The sequence below is a fragment of the Salminus brasiliensis genome, chromosome 13 (assembly GCF_030463535.1).
Source record: "Salminus brasiliensis chromosome 13, fSalBra1.hap2, whole genome shotgun sequence".
NCBI lineage: Eukaryota > Metazoa > Chordata > Actinopteri > Characiformes > Bryconidae > Salminus > Salminus brasiliensis.
Window position 1 is genome coordinate 22,179,140 of NC_132890.1, and position 16,659 is coordinate 22,195,798.

Consider the following 16,659-nt stretch of genomic DNA (forward strand, 5'->3'; position numbering starts at 1 on the left):
TGCAACAAAGAGGTCAGACGCTTTACAAAGCTTTTTTTTCCTTTTTCCATTGCTCGTCTTTCCCTTCTTCTTGTCCTTTTATCTGGAAGAAAGCCAGAAGCCATCTTCCACCAAACCATTTCTAAAAGGTCAGACACGAAGCGTTCCTAAATGATTAGCGTACAAATGAACAGCTATGGCATTTAAGGCCCAAACTCCATCTGCTCGACCAGTGAACCCACACCAACCACACACACACAGAACACTGCCAAATTTAACCGGAGAGTGAGCAGAGTTAGGTATGCGCAAACACATATATACACACACACACACACACACACACACACACACATTTACTATTATCCCTAAAAAAAAAACAAAAAAACAAACACAACAAACCACTGTTCTGTTCTTCTTTTTTTTTTTTTATTAGACACAAATTTAATAAGATGTGTTCTCATGGTCATGCATTTAATCCCTCTTTAATATCACAAAAGATATTAATATTAATATAACAGACAACAGATTCACCATATATAAAGGCACACCACACACACACCAGCAAATCCAAGCGATTTAGGTGGTATATGATAATTCCACACAGAACATTTGAGCTTCTGATATCAAACAGTGCTAGAAATACAGTCATACAGTCAATACACTTCCAGCCTAACAGATTCCAGTGATCACTTCTGATGTACACCTAATGAGCTAAATGCACAAAAACAAATCATAAATGAATCCCACAGTATGAATATTTAATAAATCTCTCTCCGACAAACTGCTATCGGTTGCGCTTTCTATTACAGCCCCTCAGGTTCTAGGTATTGACAAGAGGGGTTCTATATAGTGATGAAAAACCCTTTAGCCAGGCAAAGAACCATTCAAGCATCCAAAGGGCCAATGCATACTGGGAACACCCCCCAGAAGACCTGCCTTATGTTTTACATCCACCCATTGACAGGTGCCATTGAAACCAGATCATCAATGTTATTCACTTTACCGGTCAGTGGTTTCAATGTTATGCCTGATTTGTACATATCACCACAGCCTTCACTATTCATTTGTCTAGGTTTTGCATCTGTAGTGGACTGTCCACTGTCTTTGAGCTGCCTCGGGGTTCTGTGGTCCAAGATCCCCTGAAGGCCCTGGCAGTCAGCGACCCGCGGGCACTGGCCCCACTGGCATGGATAGTAATATATCTCTGGATATGAATGTTACTTGGGTGATACAGTAGCAAATTCAGCCTAGTCGTTTTTCTGTCTCAGCGAAAACAAACAAAATCATGCTGTAGTTTTTTTATGAATTATTGCCGACTCAAAGTTTCAGGTAAACCAGCGAAGAAACTGTGGGAAAGTGCAGATTTCCTCAACTCTTAATCCATCCTGCACCAGTGTTAGTGAGTAGAAGATATTTTATTATGATTTGAATGTGATGAAGAGTTATGGTTGTGTGTACAGTCTGGAGTGGAAAAATGAAACAGGAAAATATCCTCCTTTACACGCCCCCCCCACCTCACATTTTCAGCTATTTTTGACACAAGCTAAAGGGAAGTAGAGATACAAGCCTGCTAATAGACAATGTATACCTAATGCAAATATACATATCTGTGAAAAATACAATGCAATTACATATATAAATAGTATAGCAGACAGGATTAACCAGCACGAAAAAACAATAGCTGACTTACACATGGAATCTGATGCTGTTTCAGTTTGAGATTACTGATTCCAGTCTTCACAAAACAAATTCTTGTTTTCCTATAATATTCATTCTAAATTCAATTTGCAATTACACTTAATATGAAAAAACAAACAAACATTTAAAACATTCAAAACACACAAACTGTAGGGGAGGACAAAGCGATTTGACTTTACTTAAGTATTTGAGAAAGATTTATATTAACCAAAAACAGAGGGGATAACAGTAACTAAAAGTATGATAATTCAAACACAAACATTAATTTAATATAACTATGTTGTTTGAAGTGCGGCTCACCAGCTGATCAGCAAATATCAGCCCCATCAAAGTCAACTAGATTTTATTAACTTTACATATACAGCATGTTTCTGATCCACCTGTGTCTAAAAACATCTTTTGTAAAAGTATATGGTGGATTTCACTTGTAACAGTGTGTGAAACAACCTCCACCATGTTTGAAGGTTGTACTTCAGCCTGTCTAACTCTAACTGTGAACTGCAACAGTGTGTGAAGCTACCTCCACCATGTTTGAAGGTTGCACTTCAGCTCTCACTGTGAGTTGTTGATTCTTTTCTACACGGAAGATTCAAATAATACAGCTGTAAACCTTTTCATTTTTACACAACTGAAAACAAGTTACTTTTGTCTTCAGGCTTCAATCTGGAGGAATATCTGTCTGACCGCTGTGAACATTTGCAGATGCCGTTGCTATGGGAACGTGAGAAGATGGCCAAATGCACACTCTGTTTAACTAATTGCTCTGCAATAGGTTGTGCCTCGCTGTTCCCCTATATCACACGAAGAAACCAGACACGAACATAAGGCACCATTAAAAATCCTTCAAGGCTTCATTACAGAGTCGATTAAAGTTGAGTGGAGGCTGCAATAAAAAGTAAAGCAGTAAGGAAATCAATATGTGTGGTACATTCTAACATGCAGAGATTAGAAGGGGAAAAAAGCACACGTTTCATGATGAACTCTGTAAACACTGGCCTACAATATACAGTATGTACTCACTATATCAAGCAATGTAGCCCAGCTTGAGGCCATATTGACTGTGCAATCAAGTAAGGTTTGGGGGGGGGGGGGGGGAAGGCACGTACTTAAAAAGATGTATGTTTGGCTACAGTCGGCGTGTACGAAAGAACACATAGTCCTCGGTCATGTGCGCGCATTGGCTTTTGTAGCTGTATTGACTCGTAAAGTGCACTGGCCGGCGCTTGAGAAGAAAAGCGGCGCTGACATTAAAGGTTCTCACACTGCTGCTTTTTCACCGAGCTGTAGTCGTTAAATTGATTCTTCCAGTCCAGCATGTAAGAAAGCCAGCGATGAAACTGAGTCTTCCACTGCAGCTCCACCTCATCAATACTCACTACAGGAGAGGAGAGAAGAGAAAAGAGCCAAGAGGAGATTAATTTCCAGAAAAAGAAACAAAATCAGGCCAAACAATCAGCAGATTTCATGACTTCAAGCGTCTGCACATTCCTCTACATGGCCATTGCTATGGTAACACTCCTGTGGACCATGTGAATCCATTCTCACAGGGATTTTCTTCTCTCCAGGTGCTTAGCTGTGTGTTCACCCCTGTCCCTGCAACCTCGGCTAGATCCAGACCTTCCGCAAGCAAACACTGAACCTGTGTTTCTCAAGGTCGTGGCCTTGGTTATACAACGTTCACACGCCGCTGCTAATGTGTGAACCAGGACGAACTAGGTGTTGGAAACGCTTCCCACTGCCTGCTCAATAGCACAAGCATTCGGACGGTGTTAAGAGGGCATGGAATCGACTGAGGGAATATTGGATCCTCATTAAAGCATCGGCATTACGGTTACAGCAGCCTTTAAAAGTCAGACTCAAGCTATGTGTTGGTTTTGTTTACTACTCAGCACCACCAATCGTGCTCTGTACATATCTCTTGTTAATCGTTTTAACAAGATTTGCCTTCAAATGACTATATCTAGGAGTAAGAGCTTAGAACTGAAGCACTTAGCATTCAGTAACCTACTGATTATTTTGGTCGTTATTTGAGTAATTGACTTAAGAATTTAACTGATCAATAACAAAGCAGCAGATTTTAGAAGTTGCTGCGTTTTTAAGGTGAGACATTACAGGTGAAGAGGGTCAAGAGGGATGCTTCTGTAAATTAATAGATCTAAATAGATTTCTCTAGCTCTCATTATGAGCTGTAACAGTGAGATACTACCTCCACCATGTTTGAAGGTTGTACTTCAGCCTGGATAGCTTTCACTGATTACTGATACTCTGGCAATTATGTCTAGCTCTCATTATAACCTGTAACAGTGAGATCCAATTGTGTCTTACTCTATGGGTGTCTTATTAAATATACATAAAATAGTTTCCTAAAGTTTATTATATTAGGTAATGTTTAATTCTAGGTTGTTGGATCATTGTTTTATATTTAAATCCAGAAACATTCAAAGTGAACACATAAGCATATTTTTTGGGTGTTTTTTTGTAGTGTATAACTTCATCTATAAATTCTGCTATTAGCAATATATTAAGAAGCCTTCTATCAAAGGTTCTTCAAAACAGGGCTTGGAATTCCCAGGAATTCTAAAAACTGAGATTTTCAGTTCCAAATGTAGAGAAAAGCTGCAACATTTTGGGAATGGTATCAGTAAAAACACTGTTTTAGTCACCGGTTTCGAAAATCAGCCATTGTAAATGGATTTACTTTGTTTGGTAGGAAATTTTTAAATGCTGACGTTTCATTTCCTAAATCACTGGATCAGATCAGAACATCCTTAGTAATTACACCAAATCGTTACAAATACACTGTCTTAAGACACTGTTATGTCTTTTTTTTTGGCCTTATTTTTAAAATCAGTTCTTAATGGAAGAATACGTGCACAGCGTTGTGAAGCAACACAGTCCAAAAATAAAATGCTTTTTTTTCACATAAAAGACTATGTAGGTTTACAGGTCGGTACGAATAGTAAATAAAGTGGCTATAATCATGTTGTAGTCATGGTGACTCTTCGTTCCTATCACCACAACTGTGTGGAAATCAGTAATCGGATGTTTCTTCACCAATGAACCACTGCGGTAAGTTCTGTTGTACCATGGTGCAGTGCATCAGGTCCCTGTGCATGAGCTTTTCAATGGCTCAGATCAATATCAGCATTGTCACTGCAAGCTGTTGCTCCATATTCCTCTCTCTTTTTGTCGGTAGGTGAATTAGTGATGTTGGAAAGGCAATTACAGCGTTACATTTTTAGCCCCTCTTCACTAAGAAGTGAAACAACATTGCTAAGCATGAGGACTCATCAATTGCCTAGCAACAGAATGCCACTCCGAGTGAGAGAGGAAATAGAGAGCGAGTAAGGGAGAAAGAGGGAGTGCGCGAGCGAGCGAGCACAAAAATATGACAGAAGGAAGAGGACAGAACAGAAGAGAATGCACAAGTGGTCAGCATATATTAATAATAAACAGCATTATATATGGATCCATAAGCAATGTGATCATGCAACTGGAGCTGTTTGAGCTGCTTTTTAGTAGCTTGTTAGTTGTGTTTTATGCCTAAACCGGTGTATTTGCATGCTCATAACTGCTATAGCTGCATATTGCACATAAAGAAAAGAGACAGTTATAGTTTTATGCTAATATATCTTGACCCTGAAATGGCATAAAGAACAGTAATAGGTATGTAATAATAGAGCACATCTTCCAATTTGAGACAAGCCTTGACAACCAGACAACACATTCAACATACTGAGACTGCTGTGGTTGGTGTGGCACAATGGCCAACACCACTACCTGCCACATACTACCACACCAGACCAGGGTTCGATTCCCAGTCTGGATGACTATGCTGCGCTATACCAATAAAAATCCCCAGGCAATATTTTTAACACTACATCAGCCCACTGCTGAAACGCAAGTAACTGTGTATAAGTCGCTCTGGATAAGAGCATCAGCTAAATGCCCTAAAATGTACTGTACAGGCTAGGCTAGTTTAGCTCCAGACAAAAAAACAGAATGCACACTACCATTTAAAGTAGTATAAAATAATAATAATAATAAAATAATAAAGTAGTATTAAATAGTCCTGAATTTTCTAAATCATGGATCAACATGGATTAGCAATGCTTTAATAGCATTTTCAAGCTTCAACTGTCTCTATAACATGTCTTCTAAAGTTGTATGCAACGAGGTATTGTTCACACTAAGCCATCTTGTTTAAGAAGACCAGATTTGTCAGTAACCTGGGTGCAGGACCTTTGAAGCCTACACTTCCATCTCATTTCCTGAACTGAAAAAACAACAATGCCAATTAGCCTTTGGAAAAGTCATTACCAAAAAGGTCCAATTACCTGCACTGTGGGATGTTTACTCAATGTTCTCGATGGGATGCAAAGAGTTCATGTGTACATATGTTATTAGTCTATTTATTTATTGTGTCTATTGTGTTTGTCTATACTTTTTATTCTAATGATGATTGGACCACGTTTTATTAGTAATCTATGCAGAAATATAAGTTACTCCAAAGGGTGCACTTAGGCCTACCTTCTCTTGCAAATGTAGTTTGTATTTAATGTGATGAATGTGCCCTAGAATGCTCATCATTAGCTAATGCACTACAGTAGCTCATGGATGCCATGTTAAGTTCAGAGTTTGGAATGTTAGTTCATGCTGACTGCGTTAGATCTTGTTTCGAATGTTAGCACATTAGCTCACAGCTACAAGCTAGCAGTTGCATCTTGCAAGGCCAGTTCATATTTGCCGTATTAGCTTGGGCTAATTTGTGGTTAGCTCATACTCAGCTTCTTTGTCAGTATTGGGAGCTAGATGAGGAAGATGCTACTCCACTTTATAATCTCTCATTTTGTAATTTAATATTGTTAAATATTCCAATTAAAAAAAATAAAAATAAAAACACCTACATTAATAATACTGGTCTTTCTACAAAACTCATACAAGCATTTTGTAGTGAACATTACTGAAATGTATATTAAAGTAAATATTTTATCGTCACGGTCACGCTAATCCTTGTCTCTAAATTTCCGTGTTCCATCTTAACATAATGCAAATCTGGCAGTTCTTTCACTGTGTTCTTCAGAATGTGTCAGTTGACCAATGGACGTGCTCCAATATGACCTGGAATAGAATCTTTTTTGACTGATTTTCATTGAAAAAGTATAATTTCCCCCTCCTCTTTTCTGAACGTTTGAGGTTCTAAAGATTCTTTCATGACAGTAATGATATTACCAGTATATATGCAATTTTGTAAGGATATTAACCCATTAACACAGAAAGGCTTATTACACAGTAAGGTGTATCATTCAGTAACTACAGGGACTGCACAAACTTATGGGGCTAGTCTTTGGCAACAGATGTCGGTATTCCCTTTCGTGCAGCCGACTGGAAAGAGTTAATCTAGAGCACATTTCAAGCTAGAGTCGGGCAATATGACAATATTTTATCGTATTGTGATACATTTTGTTATCGTGGTACACAATATGCTTTTATGAGTGTATCGTGGATATAGTCAGTGCTTAAAGAGCACTGATTAACTGCACGTTTTATTACAAAGAGTATAACCAGTCTTATTTAATTCAATGGCGTGCAGCATATTTTGAGTAAAAATCATGGTACTCAGTACGGGAGAGTATTTGGATAGAAGCTTTTTTTTGTTTTATGCTGCTGGTGCATTTTTTCTACATATTGCGAAATATTGTGATAAATATTGTATATTGTAAAAAAATGTCTTTAAATATCGCAATACAATTTTTTTTTTCCATATTGCCCGGCAATATTTCAAGCTTATTTTATTGTTTTAAAATAAGTAGCCTACATTGTATTGAACTGTAGTAGTACTCATTGTTGTGAATCTATTGCTATTTAAAAATCAGATTATCTTCATGGTGGTGGCTGAGTCAGTGTACATGTATATGTGGAAGAGTGTGTTTGTCCGTGTGTTTGTGCGCATGTGCTCTAATAAATAAACAAGACGACGCTCTTTCGAGCAAAGCTGTTTGCAGTTGTTCACCAAGGCGCAAAACAGAATTGATTCATTCCATCTCGGTGTCAAATTCAATTCCGCTCCCCAAGATTGCCCTGGCTGGAACTCCAGCTGTACTCCTCCCTTCTGTGCCCATCTCCAGCACTCCAATCCTGTACACTATTAAACACCACCTTGCAAAGACCTCCAAAACCCTGCTAAAACCTGTGAAACAAGTTTCAGTGGTTCCCTTTGCAATGATGCCCCCCCAAAAAAAAAAAAAGTTTTTTTTTTTTAAAAACACGCATCTACAGCTTACCAGAGCAATTGTGGAGAGCGCCACAGCGCTTTAACATTTCCAAGCAACACCTTCCAGCACAAAGCACTCAGAATAATGTTTTGCTCTACCTTTTAGTACAGCACTTAGAGCGCGCAGCCTCCACCCCGGGGCAACAAACGGCAGAGGAGCATCACACTTAGTTCAAATGGTTTAAATGAGCAAGCTAACTATAGCAAAAGGCTTTTTCCCACTTCACATGCGGTTCGTTTTGACAGGAAAGGCCTTCGTGTGCCGCTTCATACGGAAAAGTGGCGACCACACGACCTTCCACGCTCGTTACGAAACTAAACAAAGCAGAGTGGACTCGCTTCACTCTGCGATGCTCTCCTCATCATTTGCGGCAACGGCTCGCTAAATAAATAGTTGAATAACCAAACAGCCTGACCTGAACGTTCCTTCAGGGCTTAAGGAATTCGAAATGCATGTGAAGCCAAAACTGAAATATTTTGAAAATGCGGAATTTGCCGTTTGCCAGCTTCAAAAAACGCGAGGGCTGAGTGTCGTGTCTGCATAATCAGCATGCTGAGGAGGGCCCCGGTATTACTTATGTTCTAATAACCCGCCATGCTGTGAGGCAGGAGTTGACCTTGCTCCTACACAGCCCAGCCTGGAGCTCCACAACCCAGGCAGGGCAGGTCCTCCATGAGTAGAAGAAGCTGCAGAAACACCAGAAATGGCTTAAAGACCTTGGGTGAAATAGAGGCACAAAGCCACCAGCAGAGGAAACAACACTGAAAGGTCCTAGAGTGGTTATGAGGATTCGGCATGGGAGTAGAGTGTATGTCAATATCTCAGGAGCTTTCTGTAGGCAGAATTCTGAATTGTCTGAAACGGACAGCATCTAGAAGCAGCCGTATCGTAAAGGTTAGAGAAACGGGCTTGGAACTATAAGGTTGCAGGTTCAATCCCCTGTACCAGCAGGAGAGTGACTCACAGTGGAAGGGACTTAGCAACATCATCCTCATAGCCCCAGTGGCACAAATACTACACCAAACATTAGCTGATCACCTAGGGTATGTCAAACCATTCATTTAAGGATTACACATTTTTTAACTAGGTGGCTGTGGTGGTATTAAATAAATAAATAGAACTTAGAATAAATAATAAGTAGGTCCAATCAGAATATTAGGACCACATCTAGTTTGGAATGAACTTGGCCTACATCCACTCCACTTATAACACAGGGGAACTTTGTAGTTATTCCAATGGTCAGGACCCCACAGGACCACCACAGAGCAGGTAGTGTTTGGGTGGTGGGTCACTTTCAGCACTGCAGTGACACTGACGTAGTAGTAGCGTGTTTGTATGTGTTGCGCTGGTATTAGTGGCTCAGATACAGCAGTGCTGCTGGAGTTCTTAAACACCTCAGTGTCCCTTGACTGAGGGTTGTCCACCAACCAGGTTGGCTGGATATTTCTGGTTGTCTGATCCATTCAAACCAGCACAAAACACACAAAAGCACCACCACCATGTCAGTGTCACTTGCCTTGGGGGGTCCTTACCATTGCAAAACAGGGGAAAATGAGGCTAACAAAGTATGCAGAGAGGCAGACTATATATTATATACCACACAGCAAAGGACAATGGTATTTTACCCTCCAAGTTCTAGGTCAGGCATGGGCAACACTGGCCCAGCACAGTTTGGTGATTTTCCTGCTCAAATACACTTGATTCAACTCACCATATAATTATTAGGTTTTTTATTAGGCTTCTAGACGAGAAATCACCAAATTGTGTAGGACTCTGCGCCTTCAGGACCCCTGCACTCGCTATTACAGTCTAGCTGTCAATCATCTTCAGCTAAGGTAACATCAGGTAATCACTGTCGCATCTATGCAGAGTATTCTGGGATAATTACCTAGAATTATAAGGGTTCATTTGCACTTACGCGTATCTGTTGATAGCTGGGTCCTCCACCAGCAGCCTTTACAATCATAAAACCATCACGACCCCTGCAGTGATGTTAACGGCTGAGGTACGTGCATACAGGTACCAGGGATGATTAGTGATGTAATCGCTGTCTTACTGGAATCCCTCAGTATATTTTAAGGTTCCACTCCAGCTAAAATTCTGCCTGCTCAGACAGCTGCCTGCAGTGAGGAGCAAGGCATCTCTCTAGGGATGGAGACATACCCCTTGAGTGTGTTTGTGTGTGTGTGTGTGTGTGTATGTGCGCGAGTATGTGTGTTTGTTTGTTAGGGCTGTCACTCCACCACTCCCTCACCAGTGACATGTTGTAGTTTAGGTAGGAAGCTGTCCCAGAACTTGCACTGCTGAGCCCGGAGCATCCGGAGTGTATGCGGTGGGTTTGTATTCAGACTAACAAACTCCTGCTGCTCCACCGTGAAAGGTGGCCATGCAGATCCCTCGGCACTCGGGTTCCTTGAGAGAAAAAAAAAAAGGGGGAGGGGAGGGAGGGCGAGGGGGGGGCAACAACAAAACAAGTGAAAATCAACCCAAAGGTCAGTTTATGTACAGAGCCAAGTTACATCGATACATTACTGCACCTCAGCAACATAGCCTTCAGAAAGAATCAATGAAACAATTCAATAGCTAAGACGTTTACATGCTCCTGTAAAGGACAGCTTGTGGCCTTCTAAATCCAGGGGCTTCAAATCTTAAACACGCAAACTCTGGAAAAAAAAAACTAAACTGATACACTTGGTCAATTTCCTTAAGCATACAAAGAAAGTCACTCTGTTTGATGGTGAAAGGTGAACTTCAGCGAGGGTTACAATGATCTTGTTTGCTGTTGAAGTTCTTCTGGTACCCTGTCCCAAAACACTCAGCTCCACTGAAGCTGGCGATGTGTGTATTGCTAACAAAAGATCTGAAGATTGCTCCCAGCATCAATACAACCGGTCAGTGGCTGCCATCAGAGAACCTTATTAACGGTAGAATGACTTCAGATTTTGGTCCGTGCTTATCAAGCTCATTTTCTGAGATCATATCTCATCAGTCCCTGGTTTACACAGCATTCAGTGCTACGTAAAAAGGCATGAACTGATCCCAGATCTACACTGAGGAGATCAGTAAATACACAAATATTGGTCAGTAATTGCACAAAATAATTTACTGACAAAATAAGCCAGTGCAAAAGGTTTTAAAGAAGCCACCTTAAATAGGCATTATTCTAATTATCCTAGGTGTGTGAGGGTATCATCCATTCCTTAATGCAAAGCAAATACAACAAACGTACCCTGTTTTAGCAAAGTTGGCCCAGTGTCTCATCATCCTCCTGCTCATGGCAACTTCCTCTTCAGTGTACCCCCGAGAGCTGTTCTGTGGGATCCCGAACACAAACTCAATCTCATCCCCATGCATTACTCCCATCCACTTCGGCCAGGAGTTGGAACTGGAGCGATGGTTAAAGAGATACACACTGGCACTGCCTCCGTGCTCCACATACCTTCGGGCAAAATCAAGCAAGGGGCAGGAAAAGTAGCGATCCCCAACCAACCAGCCCAGGGCATCTCGGTTTTTCTGCCCACTCAGCTCATCTGTCCAGTCGGTGTACTGAAAAGCAGCAGCTTCCCGTGCCATCTCACTAAACCCTGGAAGACTCGAGACAACTCCCTGGAGAAACTCCTCTCTCGTAATCAAACTCTGGTGGTGAAGGCCATATCCTTTTGCGCCATATACAAGGAAATAAGTACCTTCGTCCTTGTTCAGACCTAGCAGAATTTCTGTCTTCAAGAATCGTCCAGACTGGAGTAGGATATCGGGCATGTCCAGGAGGAAGTCACCATCCACAGTCGGAGGAAACGGTATGCTTATAATCGTGGGATTACGCAGTACATCAAACTGCATCTTAACAATCTTTTTTGGATCTATAGTTCGTAAGCAGGCCAACACATCATTAGATGGTCCAAGTGGGCAGTTTAGAAGCTGAGCAAGGGTCAAGGATCGGTTCCACGCCTCGGCTGCCTCTGTGGCTGCCCAAACTGCATTGGGGGAACCACTCTGCAGAACAGCACGGTGGAACAAGCTGTGGCTGCCCACGGAAAGCATGTGATGTCCAACAGATCCTGCACCAGCACTCTCCCCAAACAGAGTCACGGAAGATGGGTCTCCACCAAAGGTGGCAATGTTCTCTGTAACCCAGCTTAGGGCAAGCCTCTGGTCAAACAGGCCTGCATTTCCCTTAACCTCTTCACTCCCAGGCAATGACAGGAATCCCAGAGGCCCCAGTCTGTAGTTCATGGACACTACCACGACTTGTTCGGACTGGCTGAGGTACTGCCCATCGTATACATCCAGGGAAGCAGTTCCTGTGGAGAATCCACCTCCGTAGATCCACACCATGACTGGAACTAGGGGTTGGTCAGGGTCTTGGAGTCTGCCGGAAGGAGTCCAAACATTCAAGTAAAGGCAGTCCTCACTCAGGTCGGTATTAGGATTCCACATCTCAGCTCCAGCAAACCCTGGGAAGGTATTGTCCACATGTTGCCAGCAGGAGTTAGAAAACTGGACAGCACTTCGAACCCCGCTCCATGCCATCGGAGGTTCTGGACGACTGAAACGGAGGGCACCCACTGGAGGTTTGGCATAGGGAATTCCCAGAAAGGCCACCACAGTCTCGGAGCTCCATGGTACAGACAGTTTCTTACCCCGGACTTTACCCTTGCTGGTGGGGACCACCAACTCATCCCATCCCAACGTTGGCCGGAGGAGCAGAAAAGCAAACAGACACAGCAAGGGGCTGATGCAAGATCCTGCCATGATGTCGTCAAGCCTGACAAACAAACAGACAAACACATGCAAAGAGCCATATGAGGTTCAGCAACCAACGGAGCCTATTAATGGCGTAGGCCGATGCCACCCAATTACACCCAGTTTCCCACTTGTTTTGTCTGCCATTGGGGAGACTGTTTTAATATATTACGCAACAGCTACATTTCAAAACAACTGGGGCAGGCTGAGAGACATGAAGTCCAACAGGCAGCTATTAATGACACCTTAGGTGCAGCTGAGTCCAGCTGACGAGAGAGAGAGAGAGAGAGAGAGAGAGAGAGAGAGAGAGAGAGAGAGAGAGAGGGGAAGGCAGAGACAATCAAAATGCTCTCGGTGACTCACTCAGCATGAGACGGCCTAGACGCCCCGTTCTCTCTCTTCTCTCTCAGATTACTCAGCTAGCAAGGGGTGGGGGGAGAATCAATTTCTAAAATTAGAAGCCCTGATTGCTTGTTGTGATAGTGGGTAAATCCTGCTTGATTAATACAGCCTGCCTTGGCCAGACGGATCGTCCCAGAAGTCTGATACTTCCCGTGGTACCCAAGAGGGACCCAGTTTCACCAAATGGGAAAGGAATCAGAGTAAACACTTTTGCGGTCGTGTGATGGCATTTTGGACAGGTGCATGGAGAGGTAAGTTCATGACATGTTAAATTAATCAGGGGAATCTAATTAAAAGCTTATTAAGCCTCTGCAGTTAGAAAAGATGCAGTTGATCTGCTGATAACACTTGATGAGGCAAAGCTGAAGTCACAGAATCTCGGTTCTTTGGGGACTCTTGTGGGCTGCACCTTTTCTCCTGCCCTCATTAGATAATTATACTGTGCTATGTCGGATGTGATAGAACCACAATCTGGACTGAAAGGGATCTTCTGGCTCGGAATTGAAAAGCACTTCCCTAATTCCTGACCACAGAATGAATGATAATAAGAATGTAATGCCAATATTCAGCCATGGAATGCTAGTTCAGGAACATCACTAAAGAACTAGATTGTCATCACCCACATTGGGTAACCAGACTTTACAGGCCTTGGCTTCCATTACATTGGGGAGAATAATCATTCACGGTTTTCTTGGCCTGTGCTTGATCTTCTCAACGGACAGTCTGTAGTAGGCTGGGCGATATGGTTAAATCATATCATGATATTTAAATATTTTTTTCTCGATACAAGATATTTATCACAATACATGTAATTACACACTAAATACATCAGTAGCGACAGACTCATAAAAACTGCTTTTCAGTGATTTTTATTTAATATTCACTGCACTTCATCTAATTAAACCAGTCTAATGACACTGGTTGTTATGAAACTTGCAGTTGAACCGTGTTTATTAAGCACTAATACCAGTCCTAATACCATAAAATATCACCATATTGCCCAGCTCTGGTCTCTAGCACTATGGAAGAGCTAAACCACCGCAAGGTCACGGAAAAACTGAGGTTCATTTTAGTCATCTTAAGTGTGACAAACCCTAGAACTGGGAAGGGACCACCAGTCCAGCAATTTACTGCGTGACTGATAGAAACCCCAAAGTGGAAGCCATCAGGGAGAGAGGGAGTGCTATACTATTGCCCACAAGGGACATTTACAAGACATGTTTTCTATTCTGCACTTATTTATATATTTTGGAAACGATTTCTTTGAGCATTACTAGTGCCATTATTCATTCAATACAAAGAATACCCCCCCCCCCCCCCCCAACCCCACCAAAAAAAAAAAAAAAAAAAAAACATGCCCCGTCAGCCCTGCGGTGCAGTAATGTAAAGGGATGACTCCTGAGACAAATACCACTAGAACGTCTAATGATTGCTTTATCAGACAGACAGCGATGATATTATCGTATCATGAGCATCAGGGTTCATGGAAAAGGCAAGTTAAATGTCAGTATGTCCCAAAGGGCTTTTAATGCATTTGTTAGACCCAAATCTGCATATCTCAAGCAGAAACAGCACATCTCCAGTGGTCGTGGCACCAAAAATGAGAAAGACAAGGCACCTCTTTATTTCCGCCCTCTTTCTTTGATTTTTCTCCCTCTAGAACAAGACTCCAGACCAATGTCACTATTTTATTTTGCTTTCAGCCCCAGTCTCGTCATTCTTTCACTTACTAACACAAGTACACATATTAGAGCATCACAATGTGAAAGAAATACTAGATTGATAGGCCTACTGGAAATATAATTACTAATAATTTCATTTATTGCATTTGTGATACTCCTTACAACATATTGAAAACACAAAAAAAAAAAAAATAGGTCAACAATAGGTCAACTAGCCAAAACCACAGATGCTTGTTGGATTACATGCATACTAGATGTGTATCATTTCACCCCTTTGGAATGGAAGAGCTGGGCAATATGACAATATTATATCGTATTGTGATACATTTTGTTTTTGTGATACATCACATACTTCTCTAAGCATATTGAGGATATTGTTAGTTCTTAATAAACACTGATCAGCTGCAGATTTCATTATAAACAGTGAAATTAGACAGGAGAGTATCTGAATAGTAGTTTTTAAGAATCTGTCATATCGTGTATCAGGAAAAATGTCTTTAAATATCAGGATATAGTAGGGCTGGGTGATATGGACCAAAAATTGCGATTTACGATACATATCTGGATATTTTTTCTTCCCAAAGGTCACACAGGCACTTTTATTAACAATCAGCTGTAGATGTACATGACAACTTGCTCAAAAATAAACTACTGGCATATATTAAATAATTATGCTCCTCAAATAATGTTATTTTCCAGCATAACAAAAACTCACAGTTGTGCTATTAAAATGTAAACAGAGAAAATACAGAGCAAAATTACTTTAAAAAGTCCTTTTCCAGTAGGGCTGGACGATATAGACAAAATCTTGATATCTTGATAGCTGAATGGCGATATACGACACAATATTATATACGTTGTGAAAAAAATATTTTATGAACATTATATAAAACACAGGTCAAACTGGGTCACCCTGTCATCATCCATGCCATATCCTGTAAAAAAAAATAAATAGGAGTTTACGTTTTAATAACTATTGTCATGGAGCGCTAGGCCAGACACAGAGGGACAAACACTCGCAGAGATGGAGTCAAAGCAAGCAAATTTATTAACACAAGGGGATAAACAAAAGGGGGCAAGTGAGGCAAAAACAGCAGCAAAACATGAACGACAGTGATTAACAAAAACATGAAAGTGGCAAACAAGAGGGCGAACCAAAAATGAACCTGGGACTGGGGGTTTGAGGTGGGGGACCAGCTACTGAGCCAGAACGGCTAGGCCGTCCAAACCTGGAACCGCAGCGTGCTGCTGCCAGCGTGGGTTGCCTAGCTGAGACGTGGGTAGCCAGTAACCTGGAGCCTCGCTGAAGACTTGATTGGCAGGGTGACCTGCTCCTGAACGTGAACTCTGAGCAGAAGCTGGCCTCCACACACTTCTACAGTACGGAGAACCTCTCGTGAAATCTCGAGGTCCCAAGCGATACAATTCTCAGCACCGAATGACTGTGTCGAGGCTCCTAAAATACCCCCAAATCCCAGGTCAAACCCGTGAACCACATGAACATGAATCGTGAACCGATACCAAACACATGAACGTAAACAAGGCGGAAGTCCTTATTTGGGCCTGTGGGCGGCGGCTCAGAATCGCCCCGGGGGAGGGCGCGATACCAAGGGGCTGACAACTATGTGTTAAATAGAACTTTGTTAAATGGAAGCTATTTTAGGCCTAATGAAATATGATTAACACCTAAGTGTACACTACAGATTCATTTCAATGTTACAATTTTAAGTTAGTAGGCCTCTATAAAATACTTTTCTTTTTTAAAATAAAAAAGTAAGGTATATGTCATTATGGAAAAACTGTCTAGTCTAAGGACATTTTACATTGTATGCTGTAGCTAGAGGATGTTTTTTTTATTAAATAAGTAACAAATACGTAAC

At 41.5% G+C, this 16,659-nt stretch overlaps 1 protein-coding gene across 2 annotated transcripts in view; it reads right to left on the reverse strand.

Moving 5' to 3' along the window:
• Positions 1–397: 397 nt before the first annotated feature.
• The window catches only part of LOC140575222 (cholinesterase-like), a 34,940-nt gene continuing 18,678 nt past the window's right edge, over positions 398–16,659 (reverse strand). For both annotated transcript variants that reach the window (XM_072695447.1, XM_072695448.1), the window contains 3 exons: positions 11,182–12,717; positions 10,207–10,364; positions 398–3,052 (listed from right to left, as the gene is read on the reverse strand). In XM_072695447.1, coding sequence (XP_072551548.1) covers positions 2,925–3,052; positions 10,207–10,364; positions 11,182–12,704 — 1,809 coding nt within the window. In that variant the 5' untranslated portion in view covers positions 12,705–12,717 and the 3' untranslated portion in view covers positions 398–2,924. The remainder of the gene's footprint in view (positions 3,053–10,206; positions 10,365–11,181; positions 12,718–16,659) is intronic.